Here is a 20735-nt window from a genome sequence, read left to right as displayed (position 1 = left end):
GCATTAAATCTCCAAGGAAGTGGGTTACAGAATGGCAGCAGTGTGTTCCTTTGTTGTAGCAGTACCTGTTTGAACAAACCCGAGACCATAAAACAAGTCAGGCAGCTTGAGAGAGCTTTTGTTTCCAGAGTTTCACCTGTGGCAAGAAAGGCTATATAATCCTAATACCTAGCAATTAATCATTCTTGTATTGATGTGTCCAGAGGGCATGTTTGGACTGCAAGAAATGCTTATTTTAAGCCAGTAAAAACAGACTGCAGCTTCACCATCTCTGTTTAATGCTTGAGGCAGAGATAACTCAAGCTTGACATTTGTAAAATAGGGGAACTTGCACAGCCATCACTTATTAGCTCCTTTGCTAACTGCCCTGCATAACAAACATGTCATTGGAAGCTGCATGAACCAAATCCTTTTATCCCTGCAAATAATTATCATTAATTGGCCTTATTAACAGTAAACACTGGAGCCCGATTTACTGATATGTCAAGCATTCCATGAAAAATAATAATGTCCAATTCATAACATGTTTTGGCTTTCAAATCAGTTTGGCCTAGATCATTTCATGATTTTCCAATCATCCTTTCAGCAACAAAAAGAAAGGTGAGGTGATCAGATTGCACAAGCCTTTGTCAATCTGAACTTAATATAGAAATTTATCGTGCGTAACTTGCAGAATCGAATGTAGTTTTTCTTTGTCCCATTAGTTCTTGAATTCTGTGTGTTAAGTATTCCAGGCCAGGTGTTGTTGCCAATAATAATAGTCCAAAGACTTGCGGGTTAGGTTGATTGGCCATGCTAAATTGGCCCTAGCGTCAGGGGGATTAGCAGGGCAAATATGTGGGGTTATGGGAATAGTGCCTGGGTGGGATTGTGGTCGGTGCAGACTTGATGGGCAAAAAGGCCTCCTTCTGTGTTGTAGAGGGTCTATAGTAATGTTGTCCTGTGACTGGTTATGAGGATGGTCAGGTTTCTACTCTTCCTGACGGGAAAAGGCTTGTCCAAGACTGGGGTCATGCCACGCGGGGCATGAACTTAAAATCCCCTCACTCTTGTGCCTCATCCTCACCCCACCTTCTCTCCAAGGGAACATCAGTGTCCTTGGTCTCCTTCCACAATATCAGGGGAATTCTACCAACAATTACTTTATTTTTAAAAAATTTATTTATTAATGTCACAAGGAGGCTTACATTAACACTGCAATGAAGCTACTGTGAAAATCCCCTAGTCACCACATTCCGGCGCCTGTTCGGGTACACTGAGGGAGAATTTAGCATGGCCAATGCACCTAACCAGCACATCTTTCGGACTATGGGAGGAAACCGGAGCACCCGGAGGAAACCCACGTAGACATGGGGAGAAGGTGCAAACTCTGCACAGACAGTGACCCAAGCCAGGAATTGAACCCAGGTCCCTGGCATTGTGAGGCAGCAATGCTAACCACTCTGCTACTGTGCCGCCCTCAATATCTTCGGTAAAGACTGTTGCAATACGGTCCATTTGCAATTGATATCCTCATGCTCAATTGTAGCACACATTTTCTTCCCTTCCTGGAGGCAGTTATATGGTATTTGTCACCTCAATCATCTAAAGCTCAAGTGTCTGAATTAGGATAGGCTTCCTTTTTCTTATCCTTATCATTGGCAATCATGCAATGTCTAGGATGATGCAGGAGAAATGGTTACTTTGGCTGGAGGATTTCTCATGTAGATGGTATAGCCCCTCAGCCTGAAGCATTGTCTTAAAGGGGAAAGGGGAAATCATGTCCAGCTACCTATTTTTGGAAAAGGCTGTTTGTATAATTGTTTGCAATGTATCCTACCCTCCTACCAACGTCCCAGTTCCATATACTGAGGTCTCCCCTGATAGTGGTGGGAAATTCTTCATTCAACTTAGTCTCAGCCCTTGCGATCTGAAGAGATGCTGAGGTCTGCTCATTACTTCCTCAGCAGATGCATGAACAGTCACAAGGAGTTCCTCTGGTACAATCTTGCACATCTCCTAACAGCGAGCTAAGAAGATGATTCATTCAAGTGCGTGAGCAGGCTATCTGCTCCACCCTATTCAGCCGACCAGGCTTGCGATCTGGGCAAAGCAGAGTTCAATTATTGCCGGTTAACGTAACTTTCTTTCATTGCCGAACGTTTCCTATTCTTTTAAGTGCACTCGCTCACTGAATCTCTCCCCATATTTTCCAGGGAAGGACTATTCTGTTGAGCACCAGTAGTTCATAGAATCATACAGTGCAGAAGGAGGCCATTCAGCCATCAAGTCTGCACCAACCACAATCCCACCCAGGCCATGACCCCGTACATTTACCCTAGTTAGTTCCCCTGACACTAAGGGGCAATGTAGCATAGCCAGTCCACCTAACCTGCAGATCTTTGGACTGTGGGAGGAAACTGGAGCACCTGGAGGAAACCCATGCAGACATGGGGAGAATGTGCAAACTCCACACAGATAGTGACCCAAGGCAGGAATCGAACCCGGGTCCCTGGTGCTGTGAGGCAGCAGTGCTAACCATTGTGCCACCATGTTGCCCCTGTGAAGATTGGTTCCATGGATATGTCCTTTATATAAATATAAATTATTTAACTCTAAATTAATAACAAATTATGTTTCATCTTGAGGGTGGATTCAAAGATCCGCGATCTCTTTCTTGAGAGGCACGTTCTGAGGCACACTAAAATGGCTATTATTTGTGTGACTGTGTTTGCATTCTCTTTTGTCTACAAACACACAGACCCTATGGTTTAGCGAGCAAGAGGTCAAAAGCACGTTTTTGCTGTCTTTGTTAGTTGCCTCAGCTGAGAGAATACTCCTGTCCTCCTGCAATGCGTTCAACAAGACACTTAGGAACTCTGCAACGTTGCTTGGCAAATTTGACAAGGTAATGAGACAGGAGGAGCATTTTGCATCTTACCGAGAGAAACTCTTTGTGACTCCGCTGCACTGCACAGTTGGAGCTTTCCAGGTTTGCGGTGCAGCCAATCAGGCAGGGATCTGGGCCCGGCAAACTCGTGTACGATATGGAGACATCAATTGTCCCTTGGTATCTTGTGTTGTGAGAGCTTGCTTGTAGGGAAGAGAATAAAGGTAGTTTGACTCACTGACTCAGCTCATAAAAATAACATACAAATCTGACCGTGTCTGTAAAGTGAGGGATGGCACAGTGGTTAACACTGCTGCCTCACTGCCCCAGGGACCCGGGTTCAGTTGCAGCCTCGGGTGAGTGCCTGTGTAGAGTTTGCACGTTCTTCCCATGTCTGTATGGGTTTCCTCTGCGTGCTCCGGTTTCCTCCCACACTCCAAAGGTGTGCGGATTAGGTGGATTAGCCGTACTAAATTGCCCCTTAGCATCAGGCGGATTAGCAGGGTAAATACATGGGATTACGGGGATAGGGCCCGGATGGGATTGTTTTCAGTGCAGGCTCAACGGGCCGAATGGCCTCCTTCTGCACTTTAGAGATTCTGTGATTCTCAGTGAACGTTTTTAATGTTTGTGTTTATTTTAAGTGTTCTGACAAAATATAATTTTCGTATTCTGGCCTTGCTGATCTTAAAAATAAACAGGTGCTCCATTTTCTAAGTCACTTCCATATTGTGCTTTAAAAGGACTACAGTTAATTCAGGGAATCCTCAATTAGTCCGAGCTTCCTTTCTCTTTTGCAAGTGATTGCATTGCCTTTTAGGGGGCCAGTGGGAAAAGAGGGACTTGTTTTCTTCATTACTAACTATCGCTCTCAGTGCCCAGGAGGATTCAGTTCATGGTGATCATTGGGTGTAGAATTTAACTCTGTTGTTATGTTGGATAGAGCGTGTTCTGGGAGCCCACATCCTGCCATCCCCACACTGTCATAGAATCACAGAATCCCTACAGTACAGAAGAAGGCCATTCGGCCCATCGAGTCTGCACCGACAACAATCCCACCCAGGCCCTATCTCCGTCATCCCACATATTTACCCTACTAATCCCTCTAACCTACACGTCCTGGTATAGTAGGGGCCAATTTAGCATGGCCAATCAACCTAACCCGCAAATCTTTGGTACGTGAGAGGAAACCGGAGCACCCGGAGAAACCTACGCAGACACGGGGAGAATGTGCAAACTCCACACAGACAGTGACCCGTGGCTGGAATTGAACCCGGGCCCCTGGCGCTATGAGGCAGCAATGCTAAATACTGTGCTGCCGTGCTGCCCCAGTTTATCAATTTGAAGGCTTCTCCAGTTGAATGAGGTTGGTCAGTTTCTAACCCGTCGCACTTGAGAATGGGCCTCCAGCATACAACTGTCCTTAATTTGGCAATATCACCCCAGTGGGATTGAGGTGATTGTTGTGGGAGCAGAAAAATATCACATTGGGACATAAGATGAAGATCATTTCTGGGCGGCGCGGTGGAACAGTGTTTAGCACTACTGCCTCTCAGTGCCAGGGACCCAAATTCAATTCCGGCCTTGGGTGACTGTGCAAACTCCATACAAACATTCACCCTGTGTCTGCATGGGATAACTCCGGGTGCTCTGGTTTCCTCCCACAGTCCAAAGATGTGCGGGTTAGGTGCATTGGCCATGCTAAATTGCCCCTTAGTGACCCAAGATGTGTAGGTCAGATGGATTAGCCTTGGACATGTGTGTGGTTTGGGGGGTAGGGTGGAGGAAAGGGCCTGGGTTAGGTACTCTATTAGAGAGAGTTGGTGCAAACTCGATGGGCCAAAAGATCACCTTCTGCACTGGAGGAATTCTATGACTTGAAGTTGGATTTGAGGCACTTGTTGAGCTGGGGGAAACCTTTCTTTGTATCGAGCAGTGTCATTCCAGACCCGAGAATGTCTGATACTGACGCTTGGCGATGCGCAATGGAAATTGACATTTCTCAACTTAACGAAACCGGTGTTTCAAAATTTTGTAATGTTGCCCACATTGTTTGTTGTAAGACTTCTTCCTTGTTATCCACTCATTACTTTCAAAATAGATTCCCAGGTGAAATACCTTGTCGTGGTTGCAAGCTGTTTGATTTGATTTATTATTGTCGCATTTTTTTGGGATACAGTGAAATGTATTGTTTCTTGCACGCTACAAAGACAAAACATACCACTCATAGAGTATGTCGGGGAGAAGGAAAGGAGAGGGTGCAGAATATAGTGTAACAGTTACTGATAGGGTGAAGAGAAAGAGCAGCTTAATATATGATAGGCCCATTCAAAAGTCTGATGACAGCAGGGAAGAAGCTGTTCTTGAATCAGTTTTCAGACTCTTGTATCTTTTTCCTGATGGAAGAAGGTGGAAGAAAGTATGTCGGGGGTGCATTAGTGTTCGGGCTGTTACGATGGTTTTTTTGTTTTTATTTAAGAACTATCATTCCCCTCAAGTAGACAGACAAAGTAACAGAGTGGTTCCAAGATGAACTTTATTATAGCCAGCTACAGGGCCCTGAATGTCCACTCAGGGCATTGAGTGAAAAATTCAGAAAGGCAATTAAAGTCTCAGCTTTGATTGCAAGTAATTAGCATATACTCATAACAAAATAAGAGTTATCGCTATCCAATCATAGTTATGGTTACATCATGCATACCATAAGAGTATAATGTCCAATTAAAACTTGTGCATGTTATATTGTTAAGAAATGATAGCGATATCTCTGACCAATGGTATCTCAACCTCCCTTTCCATTGCTCCTTGTTCTAATGGGCAAACATGAACTGCAACTTCACATCATTCGATTAGATATTCCTCGAGCCTTATCTGGGCTTACTTTAATCAAGGCTTGTCATTTGCACACAGCTTTCCCTCTGTGACTGAGGCTCAGCTTGCAGCTTATGTGATTTTTAAACCTGTGCGATTTTTAACCCTTTTCATTGGAAAGCTTTGAGAAATGTAGAGCAGTTCAGTTCTATTGGTTAGTCCTTCGACTTGCAGTTCCTGTACCTTTAAAATCCAAAATTATGCTAACCAAAGGCCCATTACTCGATTGGCTTCAATTCTCTTTCCTGTTTCACCCTCACCTCATGGGCTTCGACTTTTTACTAGCTTCTTAAACTTAACAAGAGGAGGCAATGTATCTACTGCAGCTCAAGTAGCTGTGTCTTTCTTTTATTTCTAGGTGTGAGTGGAATTCTAAGAGCAGAAGAGGATTCTGGTACAGAAGCAGATGATGAGACACATCTCACCTTCTACTCAGAACACAGAGGCAGGAGGAGAAGCAAAGGTAATTATCCAATCAAACCATCTCAGCCATCTTGTGAAATTGCAATCAGAAATGAGAGTGGTGGTCAAATTCCTGACTTGACTTTGATTTAGCAGGAGATGCTTGCCGTAGATTTTCATTCCAGCCTGCGATGAAAGGAAAATGTTTGCCAAGTCTCTGTTTTTGTCTCGGTGTGGAAAAACAAACGAGGCCAAAATCTTCCATCTTCATTCATGGCTGGGATTTTCCGGTGCGACTGAATGGAGTTTTGGCTGGAATGCCAAAATTTCTGTTCTTGATCGCAACGGGACCTGCCACGGATGAGGCCGGAGAATCCCACCCCCTCTTGTCGGCAACTCATTGTTAAAAGTGTAGCAATTCAACCGTAGCAAATTTCAGAGTAGTCCCGAGGTAAAAGCAATTTGCTGCGGAAACAGTTCTGACGAAGGGTCACCCACACTCGAAACGTTGGCTCTGTTCTCTCTCCACAGATGCTGTCAGACCTACTGCAATCATTCAGCATTTTCTGGGGTTTTTTTGAGAATAGCCTTGTCTTTTTCATCAAATGTGTGGCACTTGATGTGTGGAAAACAATAGGATTTTCAACAATTTATGCTGAAGTTTAGGGTTGTTGCAGATGCTGGGGCTGGTACTGGCTTGTTCAAAGCTGGTTTGAACACATTGCAAACAATACGCCACTCACCATTGTCATTTTCATAGAATCATAGAATTCCTACAGAGCAGAAGAGGTCATTTGGCCCATCGGGTCTGTACCGACTCTCTGACAGAACGTCTTACCCAGGCACTCTCCCGCGCCCTATCCCCTTCACCCACACATTAACCATGGCTAATCCTCCAAAGCTACACATCCTGGGACTTGCTAAGATGCAATTGAGTATGGCCAATCCACAGAACTTGCGCATCTTTAGAATGTGGGAGAAAACCGGAGCACCCGGAGAAAACCCACGCAGACACGGGGAGAACGTGCAAACTCCACACAGACAGTGACCCGAGTCCCTGTCGCTGTGAGGCAGCAGTGCTAACCACTGTGCCACTGTCCCGCCCCCTTCTCAATGACAATTAGCTTTAAGGAGCCCCACTTGCTGTGGAGTAACATCACTTAACGTAAGATTGCCAGCCTGAAAATAAATAGTTTCTGGGAATCGCAGAGAAGACACCTCACATCCCAGTTGATCTGAATTAAGTTTGAAAGGTATAAAAAGGCACTTGTAGAAATACATTTTAATGTGCAAATATAATACAATATTGGGGGTTACCACCAGCCTTGGTTCAATGCTGCTTATCCTGAAGCTTTCCAGGCAAAAGAAATGTACGTATTATTATAAATGAGTCAACTGCCAATTAGATTCCTTGTGCTTACGGCTACAAAAGAAGAAACATATTCTCTATTCGTCATTACTTGATAGCACTGAAAAAAAATTCCCTTGCTTATTGTTCTTTCTCCCCCATTCATGAGGTGCCTGAATTTCACTGATATTGTTAATCCTGGGCCAGTGCTAATGTCATCTCGGGGGGAGCAGCGGGAAACACTTCCAGAGATAGTGCATAGTTTTGCCTCCCACCTTTAGGAAAATACTGAAGATTTCACTTATCCACCTCATTCGGTGAGCATTGATCAAACCATGTACTCATCCCACTCAATAAAGGACAGCACTAGTGATGCAATATTCAGAGTCACCATGTTGTCATCACAGTTGTTTATTGTTTCAGCTGTTTTTCTATATAGTCTTTTTTTAAAAAAGTATTTTCTGCAATGCAGCAATGGAGGTGGCAAGCTGCATTCTTGAACTGCGGTCGATCATGTGCTGAAGTTCCGAGGGTACTCTTCAGCAGGGAGTTCCAGAATGTTAACCTAGTAATGATGAAAGGCCAGCGATATATTTTTTGTTAATCATTGGACTTGGGTGGCGCTGGCTGGCCACAATTTATTGCCTATTCCTAGTTGCCCTTGTTCAGTGGCAGTTGAGAGTCAACCACATTGTTGAATGTTTATTTATTTGGGTCACAAGTAGGCTTACATTAATATGTTGGGAGGAAACTGGAGCACCCGGAGGAAACCCACTTAGACATGGAGAGAACATGCAGACTCTGGACAGACAGTGACCCAAGCTGGGAATCGAACACGGGTCCCTGGTGCTGTGAGGCAGCAGTGCTAACCACTATGTCAATGTGCTGCCACATTGTTATGGCTCTGGAGTCACATGTAGTCATGATGTGGAGATGCCGGCGTTGGACTGGGGTAAGCACAGTAAGAAGTCTCACAACACCAGGTTAAAGTCCAACAGGTTTATTTGGTAGCAAATACCATAAGCTTTCGGAGCACAGCTCCTTCGTCAGATGGAGTGGATATCTGCTCACAAACAGTGCCCTGACACAGAAATCAAGTTACAGAATACTAATTAGAATGCAAATCTCTAAAGCCAGCCAGGTCTTAAAGGTACAGACAATGTGGGTGGAGGGAGCATTAAGCACAGGTTAAAGATATGTGTATTGTCTCCAGACAGAACAGCTAGTGAGATTCTACAAGCCCAGGAGGCAAGCTGTGGGGGTTACTGATAATGTGACATAAATCCAACATCCCGGTTTAGGCCGTCCTCATGTGTGCGGAACTTGGCTATCAGTTTCTGCTCAGCAACTCTGCGCTGTCGTGTGTCATGAAGGCCGCCTTGGAGAACGCTTACCTGAAGATTCAAGGCTGAATGCCCGTGACTGCTGAAGTGCTCCCCCACAGGAAGAGAACAGTCTTGCCTGGTGATTGTCGAGCGGTGTTCATTCATCCGTTGTCGTAGCGTCTGCATGGTTTCCCCAATGTACCATGCCTCGGGACATCCTTTCCTGCAGCGTATCAGGTAGACAACGTTGGCCTTAGAGATCCTTAGAGCTGGCTTTAGAGATTCGCATTCAAATTAGTATTCTGTAACTTGATTTCTGTGTCTGTGCACTGTTTGAGAGCAGATATCCACTCCATCTGACGAAGGAGCAATGCTCTGAAAGCTTATGGTATTTTCTACCAAATAAACCTGTTGGACTTTAACCTGGTGTTGTGAGACTTCTTACGTCACATGTAGGCCAGACCAGGTAAAGACGGCAGATTTCATTCCCTAAAGGTCATACCAGATGGGTTTTTCCAACAATCGACAATGGTTTCATGGTGATCAGTAGATTCTTAATGCCAGATATTTTTTATTGAATTTTAATTCCACCATTGGCCATCAAACCCGGGGCCCCAAAACATTAGCTGAATTTTTGGAATAATAGTTGAGCGACAATATCACGAGGCCATCATGTCCCCTTCCAAGACAGAATGCTGTGAGATTTAATGGGGGTACGGACAGCCTGGGGTGAAGGCATTACAGAAGCAGTTGACCGTGGTTTGGCCTTGAACCCTACCCTGACTAGCACTTGCAGCAACTTCCTGTGGCTGGGATGATTGGTCCCCAGCTCCCACAACCATCTTCCTTCCGACTGAGTTTGATTCCAGCCACAATGCCTTGCTGTCAAGGGCAATCACTTTCACCTTACCTCTGGAGTTCAGCCGTGATGGCCATGTTAAGATCAGGCTGTAACAAGGCCTAAAGCTGAGTAATCCATGCTGAATCCAAACAAAGCAGCACTTGGCTTGTTACTGATGGATAAGTGCCACATCATAGCACTGTTAATGATACCTTCCATTATATTGTTGTTTATCCAGGGGGAACGGAGGCATTGTCTCGCATTTTCTGTTTTCAGCATCCGCTGTATTCTGCTTTCATTTGGTAATTGGTTGGGTTGAATTTGTAATGTTTCTGTTTTTGGACAAGACTTTCCTGGGCAATTTTTCATATTTGTTGGGTAGATAATAATGTTGTCATTATACTGGAACAACTTGGCGAAGGCTTCAACGAGTTCAGGAGGTCTAATCCTCCGCACCATCGCCAGGATGTTGCCAAGGGCAATCACAGCCTAACGTTCAGTTACACATTCAAACCAGGGCTCCCATTTTGATAGCATCAACACAAAATGGTTGGTACTAATAATGTTTCCCAACCTATCTATGAAAAAGGATGGCTGAGATGGTGTTACAGGGCTGTCACGATGATTTCTTATTGTATGTAAAACTATTGTTCCCCTCAAGTAGCCAGAGACGGAATGGTTTCACATGAATTTATTTAAAGACCATAGATTTAGGACTCTGAAGTCATTCAGAGTGAAAAGTTCAGAAATACATAAGCAATTATAGTACAAATAATTGAATACAAGTAATTAGCATATACCAATAAAAGTCTGGGAGTTATCTCTATCCACTCACTAATTAATTAAGGTTACATCACATAAAAAGTACAGTTTACAAAAGGAACCACAATCACCTTACACTTGCTTAATTATAATATCCAATTGGCATGAGATTTTTAATTGCTTCAATTGAGCATTGTTTTCCATTATCTTTTAAACATCCCAGCTATGTCTGGATGTTAGAGCATGAATCAACTTCCTTGTCCAAAAGGCCTTATCCCAACATAGTATCTTCCTCCCTTTCTTAGCTGAAAGTCAGGTGTCTGAAACTGGCTGCTTACTATCCTGCTGCTAAATGTTGTGTCGGCTTTTGTCATTTGTCTCTGTTAACCCTTTTCACTGGACACAGTTATTAATACGGCGGCTATTTTTGCTCCATAATTATTAGCACGGGTATTAGAAACATAGAAACATAGAAACCCTACAGTGCAGAAGGAGGCCATTCGGCCCATCGAGTCTGCACCGACCACAATCCCACCCAGGCCCTCCCCCCACATATTTTACCCGCTAATCCCTCTAACCTACGCATCCCAGGACTCTAAGGGACAATTTTTAACCTGGCCAATCAACCTAACCCGCACATCTTTGGACTGTGGGAGGAAACCGGAGCACCCGGAGGAAACCCACGCAGACACGAGGAGAATGTGCAAACTCCACACAGACAGTGACCCGAGCCGGGAATCGAACCCGGGACCCTGGAGCTGTGAAGCAGCAGTGCTAACCACTGTGCTACCGTGCCGCCCCAGATGGTTTTGCAATGTTAGCTGTTCACGTGAGATTCTCAAGAGCAATAGGAAAAGTAAGCCAAAAATAGGTGGATTTTGTGTTCGAGTTGAGAAGAGAATCGAATCCATTATCTAGACCAAAATTACTGGAAATGGATTGTGAACCAAAGTGAACTGAATGGGGAATACACGTAATGTAGTTTCAAGAATTGTTTACTTTCTGTTTTCATTTTTCAAAGATATTTGTTTACTCGGGTCACACTTCATTTATTTTTCCAGTCATGGCTGTGAATTTACACATTCTGTGTGGAAACAATGGCAAACCATTCTTGAATATATATGAAACATTTGTGAATTAATTTAACCAAATTAATGAGTTGTTTGTGCATTTTTTAGAATTCATAGAATCCCTACAGTGCAGAAGGAGGTCATTCGGCCCGTCGAGCCTGCACTGACAACAATCCAACTCTGGTCCTATCTCCCGAACCCCACATATTTACCCTACTAATCCCCCTGACATCCCCCCAACATTGGCAATGCGAAATTGCTCCTCAATCAACCTAACCCACACATTTTTCCACAACCTAACCCACACAAATTCCCCTCCAATTCGATTTTCAAGTTTGCTGACGACACCACCGTCGTGGGTCGGATCTCAAACAATGACAAGACAGAGCACGGGAATGAGATAGAGAATCTGATGAACTGGTGCGGCAACAATAATCTCTCCCTCAATGTCAACAAAACGAAGGAGATTGTCATCTTCTTGAGGAAGCGTAAAGGAGAACATGCCCCTGTCTACATCAATGGGGACGAAGTAGAAAGGGTCGACAGCTTCAGGTTTTTAGGTGTTCAGTTCACCAACAACCTGTCCTCACCACCCCCCCCATGCTGACACTATAGTTTAAAAAGCCCACCAACGCCTCTACTTTCTCAGAAGTCAAAGGAAATTTGGCATGTCAGCTACGACTCTCACCAACCTTTACAGATGCACCAGAGAAAGCATTGTTTCTGCTTGCATCAGTGCTTGGTATGGCTACTGTTCTGCCCAAGACTGCAAGAAACTACAAAAGCTCGTGAATGTAGCTCAATCCATCACGCAAACCAGCCTCCCATCCATTGACTGTCTTCACTTCCCGCTGCCTTGGCAAAGCAGTCAGCATAATTAGGGAGCTCACGCACCCCGGACATTCTCGCTTCCACCTTCTTCCTTCGGGAAAAAGATACAGAGGTCTGAGGTCACATACCAACCGACTCAAGAACAGCTTCTTCCCTGCTGCCGTCAGACTTTTGAATGGACTTACCTTGCCTTAAGTTGATCATTCTCTACACCCCAGCTATGGTTGTAACACTACATTTTGCACTCTTTCATTTCCTTCTCTATGAACGGTATGTCTTGTCTGTATAACGTGCAAGAAACAATACTTTTCACTGTATGTTAATACATGTGACAATAATAAATCAAATCAAATCAAAAACATTTTTGAACTGTGGGAGGAAACCGGAGCACCCGGAGGAAACTCACGCAGACACGGGGAGAAAGTGCAAGCTCCACACAGACAGTGACCCAAGCTGGGAATCGAACCCAGGTTCCTGGTGCTGTGAGGCAGCAGTGCTAACCACTGTGCCACCATGCCGCCCTGTACTGTACTATAATTACTTATGTTTTTCTGGGACTTTCTTCAGCATTCATGGCTCCTTTTAGATTTGCGGACAGACCTGATGATGAGTATTAGTATTCCCAAGATCACAGTAAATGTAAACTGTTGATGGAATAATTTGAAATGTTGAATGATCACAAAGTTAAGTTAACACAGCCCTCAGCCAGTTAATTTCTTGTTACAATTTTTCAATTCCTCTCCAGAACTAGATGTTGACACAGTCATTTATTTTTGTAACTGTGCCGTTACACATTTTGTGCCTTCCCCTACCCTGGGCTGAGTCTTTTGACAGACTTTGGGAAAAATTGTAAATGATCCCACCTTAGGGAAAAAGGCGCAGGATCAGATAGACCACCTGTTTTATGTTCCACACAATTTCACTTTCCACTGAACGGGATAGACTTTGCTGCACATTGTGAATGGAACCGCTCGATCTCATAATGGCTCTGATACTTCACAAAGCTCGCCCCCAGTGGTGAACCATTGTTGGTTCCCACCAGGTAGTGCTGAGCCATGGTCTGGCCAGTACTATGAGTCTGTAGATATGTTACTGTTGGGGTTAGGGTTGGGCTGTTCTACCTGTTAATATAGTCCTATGGTACACCCCAGTTGGCTCCGCCTCCTGGGAGAGGTATAAAGGTCACTGCTCTGCCTGGTGACCCTTTAGTCTGGGATTGTATACTGCATATAGTAGCTCTGTTATTGTTGGCAATAAAAGCCTTTATTTCCCGAGTACATCCAGCCTCTCGTGTGTTATATCGCGCATCACCCCCCCTGCCAGATATTGCTGATGGGGAAATCAGGGAAGAGCAGGTGTGACCTGAAGGTGGTGGGAGAATTGGGAGAAGCACAGGGAATAGAAATCTCAGCATGAGGTGAGGAATGGTGAGGGTTGTAAACAAAGTAGAACTTGGGTTTAAAAAGCACTCCATGTGATCAAAGAACAGTACAGCACAAGAACAGGCCTTTGGCCCTCCAAGCCTGCGCCGATCATGATGCCTGCCTAAAACAAAACCATATGCACTTACGGAGTCTATCCTTCCAGTCCCATCCTAGTCATGATTTTTAGGCACCCCAAAGTACTTTAACATGAAAACAAATGTATTAAAACTGTGAGCACTGTTGCAATGCGGGAAAAACTGGCAACTTTATAAAAGTCTTGCAAACAACAATCAGATAATCAGCATCTCTGCCAGGGCTGCACTCACTTGGTATCAAACTGTATGATGACTCTGGCTTGAACTCGTGACCTTTGGACTCAGATGTAGTAGCCAAAGACGGGATCCAGGCTGACGAGTAGAATATCAGCATGACCTTAGTGGAGGGCAGAATAATGTTAGTACACGGCAACATCATATTAGACACAAATAATAATGACCAGATAGTCTGTTTTTGTGATGTTGATTGAGGGAGTATTGACCAAAACACTTGCCCAAAATAGTGCCACGAGATGTCATATCCACTGTTGCGTCTAATTTTGTGAATAGGATACTTTTAGCTACTTTGGCATGACTCTCATCCACTGATGCCATCTCGTGGTGGTGCCCTTCTCTCCATTTTTCCGGGCTTCTATTTTATTGGTCTTTCCCTCTTCTGGTCTACATATTGAACAGTTTCGCTCATTCATTTCCAAGGGACCTAATTTTCCCAACGAACAAACACTATACTTCATCATACAAGCTCAGTTTTCCTTGTGATTCTTACAGCCTTATAGGTTGCATCTTCTGTCATTTGCAAGAAACCTGAGAGAACTTCATCAACGAACCCATCTACAGTGCGATCACGTATCAATTCATCCCTCAATATTCCGTAGAAGCAATGCAGAGAAGGTTCACTCAGCTGATCCTTGGGCTGTCTTATGAGGAAGGGCTGAGCAGGTTAGGTCTGTATCTGATAGAATTTAGAAGAATGAGAGGTGATCTTGTTGAAATAAAAAGGATCGTGAGGGGACTTGGCAGGGTGGATGCTGAAAGGATGTTTCCTCTTATCAGAGAGACCAGAACTTGTGGACGTGGTTTAAAAATAAAAGGTCTCCCATTTAAGACAGAGACGAGGAGAATTTTTCTCTCTCGGAGGGTTATTAGTCTTGGAAATCTTTTCCCCAGAGAGCAGTGGGGGCAGGATAACTGAATGTTTTTATGGCTGGGTTAGATAGATTCTTAACTGCCAAGGGAGTCAAGGGGTATAGGGAGTAGACAGAAAAGTAGAGGCCATAATCAGACCACCCATGATCCATGGTGGAGCCGGCTCAAGCTCCACGTTTGTATGTTCATATGTATCAGTGCAACGCACCTGCAGATATCCTGTGGGTGTGAACAACATGAGATACATGTTTTATATCTATCTCCTTAGCTTGCTAGCTTTATAACCATCCTGTAGTACGTATTGTTTTGTTAGGCAGATTACCATGGGTCTAATCGAAGCAAAGTATTGCAGATGCTGGGAATCTGAAATAAAGCAGAAAATGTTGGATAATCTCAGCAGGCCTGGCAGCATCTGAATAGAGAGAGAGTTAGCCTTTCTAGTCCATATCACCCTTCTGCAGAACTGGGTCGAGGTCTGGTGCAGATCTTTTGTGCTACTCATTGTAAGTGTTGGTTCATTCCCTGAGAAAGCGAGAGTCAATTTTTCAGAAATACCATTGAAAAAGTTTCCATTATTTTCATGAATTTCCATATGGAACTTTTTAATGGGTTCTATTTTGTCATGAATCCACAACAGATGTCAACTGAATTGACACCAATGTCAGCTATGCGTTTTATGAAAAGGCTTGTTTACACAGCCCAGAGAGCAAGTCATTGCTATGGATTCAGTTGGTATACATCTGATAATAACATATCAGTTAACTTCTAAGTGGGCCATTCATCATATATAATCTTAGTTGTTGTTTATTGGCAATTTACATTTTGATTTAATGAGAATAATTATGGTCGTCTTCTGAATATCAACCGGAGCTTTTTTTTATAATATCCAACGGTATAATCTTGTCATTATAATCAACTTCCATCATCTGTAAGAGAAGCAGTGAGGTGTTCAAAACCAGTTTATGATTCCACTAACTTGGTTTTGGTGCCACCTTGTGGCTTGGAAGAATCCCTTACTCCCTGGTTTATTGATAAACCTGGGATTGGACAGCAAAGCTGCATGGTTAAAGTTAACTTTTTTGATTTGATTTATTATTGTCACATGTATTGGTATAGAGTGAAAAGTATTGTTTCTTGCACACTATACAGACAAAGCATACCGTTCATAGAGAAGGAAAGGAGAGAGTGCAGAATGTAACGTTACTTTCCTTTCTGTGCATTTTCCTTCATTTCATATGTGATGCCGTGAGTTTATTTTTGATTCAGTGATTTCTTTATTGGAGAAATTAAAAGTTAAGTCAATAATTCCTCTCCCAGTAAAGTGCAAAATGACACTGATTTGTACTGGCATCTTTTTTTTCATGGAACATGGCCATCGCTGGCTGGCCAGCATTTATTGATGTGGAGATGCCGGCGTTGGACTGGGGTAAACACAGTAAGAGTTTTAACAACACCAGGTTAAAGTCCAACAGGTTTATTTGCTACCAAATACACCTGTTGGACTTTAACCTGGTGTTGTTAAAACTCTTACAGCATTTATTGCCCATCCCTAATTGCCCAAGGGCAGTTGAGAGCCAACCACATTGCTGTGGCTCTGGAGTCACATGTAGGCCAGGCCAGGTAAGAAGAGCCGATTTCCTTCCCTAAAGGACATTAGTGGACCAGGTGTGATTTTCCGACAATCGACAACAGTTTCATGGTCATTAGTAGATTCTTAATTCCAGATACTTTTTAAATTGAATTCAAATTCCATCATCTGCCGTGGCAGGATTTGAATCCGGGCCCAAGACAATAGCTGAGTTTCTGGATTAATAGTATAGCGATAATACCACTAGACCATTGCCTCCCCACATCTTGTAGTGATGTCCTTGACGGAAGTTCTTCCTAAACCATGAATTGGTCCAGAAACCTTGAGATACAATGCAAAATTTTAATGCATTTTGGAAAGCTAGGTCTTTGACAGATAAACAATGACAATGAGGCATAGAGAGGCAGTGCAATCTTCTATACAAACAGCATTATTTTTACTTCGGCGTAAAGCTTATTACGTCATATCAGCATTAGATCTCTTGGATTATGTTATTGTGTGGTGAGCTTATTTTGGCTTCATGTGATGTGTTATGGGTTCTATTCTTGGCTTTCTTCTCTGTGACATTTAGCTGGTATCTTTGCTGATATTATCTGAAAACGTGGGCTGACCTCTTCCATTAATTCAAAGATTTAAGCTAGACCCTCTTAGTGCCTGCCAGATGGCAAGACCTGGATGAGCTAATGGTTGACGAAATTGATAGCATCATCTCTAGCTCCCACTAGCAACTTAATGCCTATTGGCTTTGTATATGTCATTCTTCATAGAACAGAATCATAGAATCCCTAGGCTGCAGAAGTGGCCATTCGGCCCATCAAGTCTGCACCAACTCTCTAACAGTATTTCACATAGGTCCTACCCCCCGTAAGTTGCCACGTTTCCCATGGCTAATCCGTCTAATCTATACATTTTGGGACGCTAAGGGTCAATTTACCATGGCCAAACTGCACATCTTTGGACTATGGGAGGAAACCAGAGCACCCACTTGAGACCCACACAGGCACGGAGAGAATGTGCAAACTCCACATAATCACCCAAGGCCAGAATGGAACCCAGGTCTCTAAGGTTGTGAGGCAGCAGTGCTAACCTCTGTGCCATCGTACCGCCCACGTCTTACCAGCTGCCACTTCATTTTGACCAGCCTTTGCCAGCCTAGTGCAGGCTATGTCAGTCTTGCCATTGGTCACAATTGGACTTGCATGAAATTAGGATTTGCAGGGCCTAAAATTATGTCACTCAAATCAGTTGGACCACAGTCAATACCCAGAATCAAAGTTTAACAGGGCAGAGTAGCTACAACTATACTGACTGTTCAGGGATGAAATGGAGAGCCGTTTATTTTTGCAACAGAGAACGACACAAGTGTATTTCTATCGGTATTGTACAGATGAGGATTTGAAGTTACAGTAAGAAATGTAAGCGACATTATCTCAAGACAAAAATTAAACTAGGAGCATTGCATCTTCATCCAAGTGGAACACAAGCTGCATTTCCATGGCTATCTCACTGTGCCGCAAGATGTGAATTAATCCTTCATGAGCTACGCCCACGTTAAGATTATTTGTGCTTATAGAATTAACAGGCATGCTGATGTTCAGTACACAGAGTCTTATGTCGGTTTCAGATGTCACTGCGATCTGTGACCTCACAATCAGCAAGAAACTTCAAATTCAAAGATCTTCAAATCGCAGACCCAGTACCATTTCCAAGTAAGGTTCATCCTCTCCTCCTCATAAAAACATCTCACGTAAAACAAAATGCTGAAATCAGTCTCAATCCCACACTAAGAAATGATCGCCAGAAACATCTGCTCTGGAATCTTACCATTGTTCATGCTGGTGGGATTTTTCCATCCTGCCGCAGTGAACGCAGAATTGGCTGGCTGTCAAATTCTCCCACTTCGCTGCAGCGGGAGTGTGGCATGAACGGCAGGTAAGATTGCAACTCCCCGCCCCGGTTTCAGTTTTCACAATTTTTCAAGGGTATTTTTTCCTTCTTCTCAAGGTGCAGACAAGAACATGGACTTTTGGGGCAACTCTTTCTCTTTAATGCTGGGATATCAAACATTACACGCATGGTGTGTATGGAGGATCTTCAGGTTGAAAGGATCGTAGATCCTGTCATGCAACCCATCTACGTTCCTGTCCACTAATTTAATATGAATGAACAATTGCACGGCTTGCGTGATGGAGGTACTATTCTCCTCACCCATTCTCCTTTATCCTAATTGTGCTCCACTGTGCAACACTTTGCAACCAAACACTGAAGAGGCAACTCTACCAACAAACCAGACTTATCAACTTCACAAATGACCAATCCTTCCATGGCACTGAGGACCTCAGAACATGAGGAGGGGCAAGGTGACTCTGCTATTCTCCCACTCCATGTTTGACTGTAACAGAGGCTTTTTGAGAATTTAGAGAGAATGCGATTTGATTTGATTTATTATCACATGTATTAACATACAGTGAAAAGTATTGTTTCTTGCGTGCTATACAGACAAAACATACCGTTCATAGAAAAGGGAACGAGAGAGTGCAGAATGTAGTGTTACAGTCATAGCTGGGGTGTAGAGAAAGACCAACTTAATGCAAGATAAATCCATTCAAAAGTCTGTCAGCAGCAGGGAAGAAGCTGTTCTTGAGTCAGTTGGTACGTGACTTCAGACTTCTCTTTCTTTTTGCCAAAGGAAGAAGGTGGAAGAGAGAATGTCCGGGATATGTGAGGTCCTTAATTATGCTGGCTGCTTTGCCAAGGCAGCGGGAAGTGTAGACAAAGTTACAGTCAGAAATGTAAGCGACATTATCATTATATTCTTTCACAGAATCGATGCTTTACTGATTCTGTGAAAGTCCCACTATTTAAGCTTTTAGGTTGTAAATGATTATTCAGACACATTTTCTGAGGTTAAACAAAGAACAAGATAAGGTTTGCCACCACCATTCATATAGTTACACATTCATTTGGGCCCACACACACACAAGCAATTAAGTAGAGTAAGAGGATAGCCTTATAGGTCTTTTTTTGTACAGTTCATGTAAGATAAAACAAATGATTGTACAGTTAGCAGTTCCTTCCCTGGTCTCCATGTACTGGTTGAATATTGTAGTCATTTTATTCTGCTGTCCTCCTGGGTGTGATTGTGTGGAGTGGAATTCCACATTTTAAAAAAAATCTTAGTTTTCAGTTGGACTTTCTTCTCAGGATGGTTGCTTTGCAAACCAGGCACAGCACTTTCAAGAGAGTGAGAGAGAGAGCACGCAGTTTCAATCTGCCTGTGTCCGGTACATCATCATTGTCTTTTTCCCCCCTCGCCTGTTTGGTAGGAGGCCCTTGAAGTACCTTGCTGGTTGTGTATTCCAGAGCAATTCTGTTAGTTCATGTCTGCTACAATTATTTCGGAGCAGGTAACTGCATCTTGATGTCTCACCTCAAAAACATTTGAACTGACGGGGGATGGGGTCTTTCAGAGTGTTTGTCTTCTCCCACCTGGTAGAATGCAAAATGGTTTATTACAGCAGCCTTTGCAGATTTTTAAAAAAACTCCCATCGTTTGTATCAGGTTGCAATTTTTAAAAATCCAGCCAGAAAGAGAAAAATTAGAAACTGTATTTTCAAAAAGCACAACCTGATTACAATTTACATTGATTATTTAATGAGGGTGTAATTCACTTCTGATAATCATACAAGAGCACTATAGCAGTGGAGACAAACATAAGTTTGACGGGAGATGCAATTGCTTCCTTTCTTTGAGTGAAATATTTATGTTGTACAAAAGCAATGGCCTCAACTACTTTCTGTGGTAGTGAATTCCACACGTTCGCCACTCTCTGGGTGAAGAAATTTCTCCGCACTTCCATCATAAAAGGTTTACCCCTTAACCTCAAACTATGACCCCTAGTACTGTACTCCCCCCACCAATTCTTTCTGAATCTATCCTGTCTAATCCTGTGAGAATTTTATAAGTGTCTACTCACTCACCCCTCTCACTCTTCTAAACTCCAGTGAATATAATCCTAATTGATTTAGTCTCTCCTCATATGACAGATCTGCCATCCCAGGAATCAGCCTGGTGAACCTTTGCTGCACTCCCCCTATAGCAAGTACATCCTTCCTCAGATAAGGACACCAAAGCAGCACACAATACTAAATAGGTAAAGTTTGGGAAATATAGATGGGATTAAAGGGCACAGATAATTGGA

The 20735-nt window shown here is 43.4% G+C and overlaps 1 protein-coding gene across 3 annotated transcripts in view; it reads left to right on the top strand.

The window, feature by feature from the left end:
* astn2 (astrotactin 2) overlaps nucleotides 1-20735 on the top strand; it is a 1763595-nt gene that overhangs the window by 642465 nt on the left and 1100395 nt on the right. For all 3 annotated transcript variants that reach the window (XM_078226657.1, XM_078226658.1, XM_078226656.1), the window contains exon 5: nucleotides 6099-6203. In XM_078226657.1, coding sequence (XP_078082783.1) covers nucleotides 6099-6203 — 105 coding nt within the window. The remainder of the gene's footprint in view (nucleotides 1-6098; nucleotides 6204-20735) is intronic.

Source organism: Mustelus asterias, chromosome 13, assembly GCF_964213995.1.
Source record: "Mustelus asterias chromosome 13, sMusAst1.hap1.1, whole genome shotgun sequence".
NCBI classification, from domain to species: Eukaryota; Metazoa; Chordata; class Chondrichthyes; order Carcharhiniformes; family Triakidae; genus Mustelus; species Mustelus asterias.
This window is presented reverse-complemented; position numbering and strand designations above follow the sequence as displayed.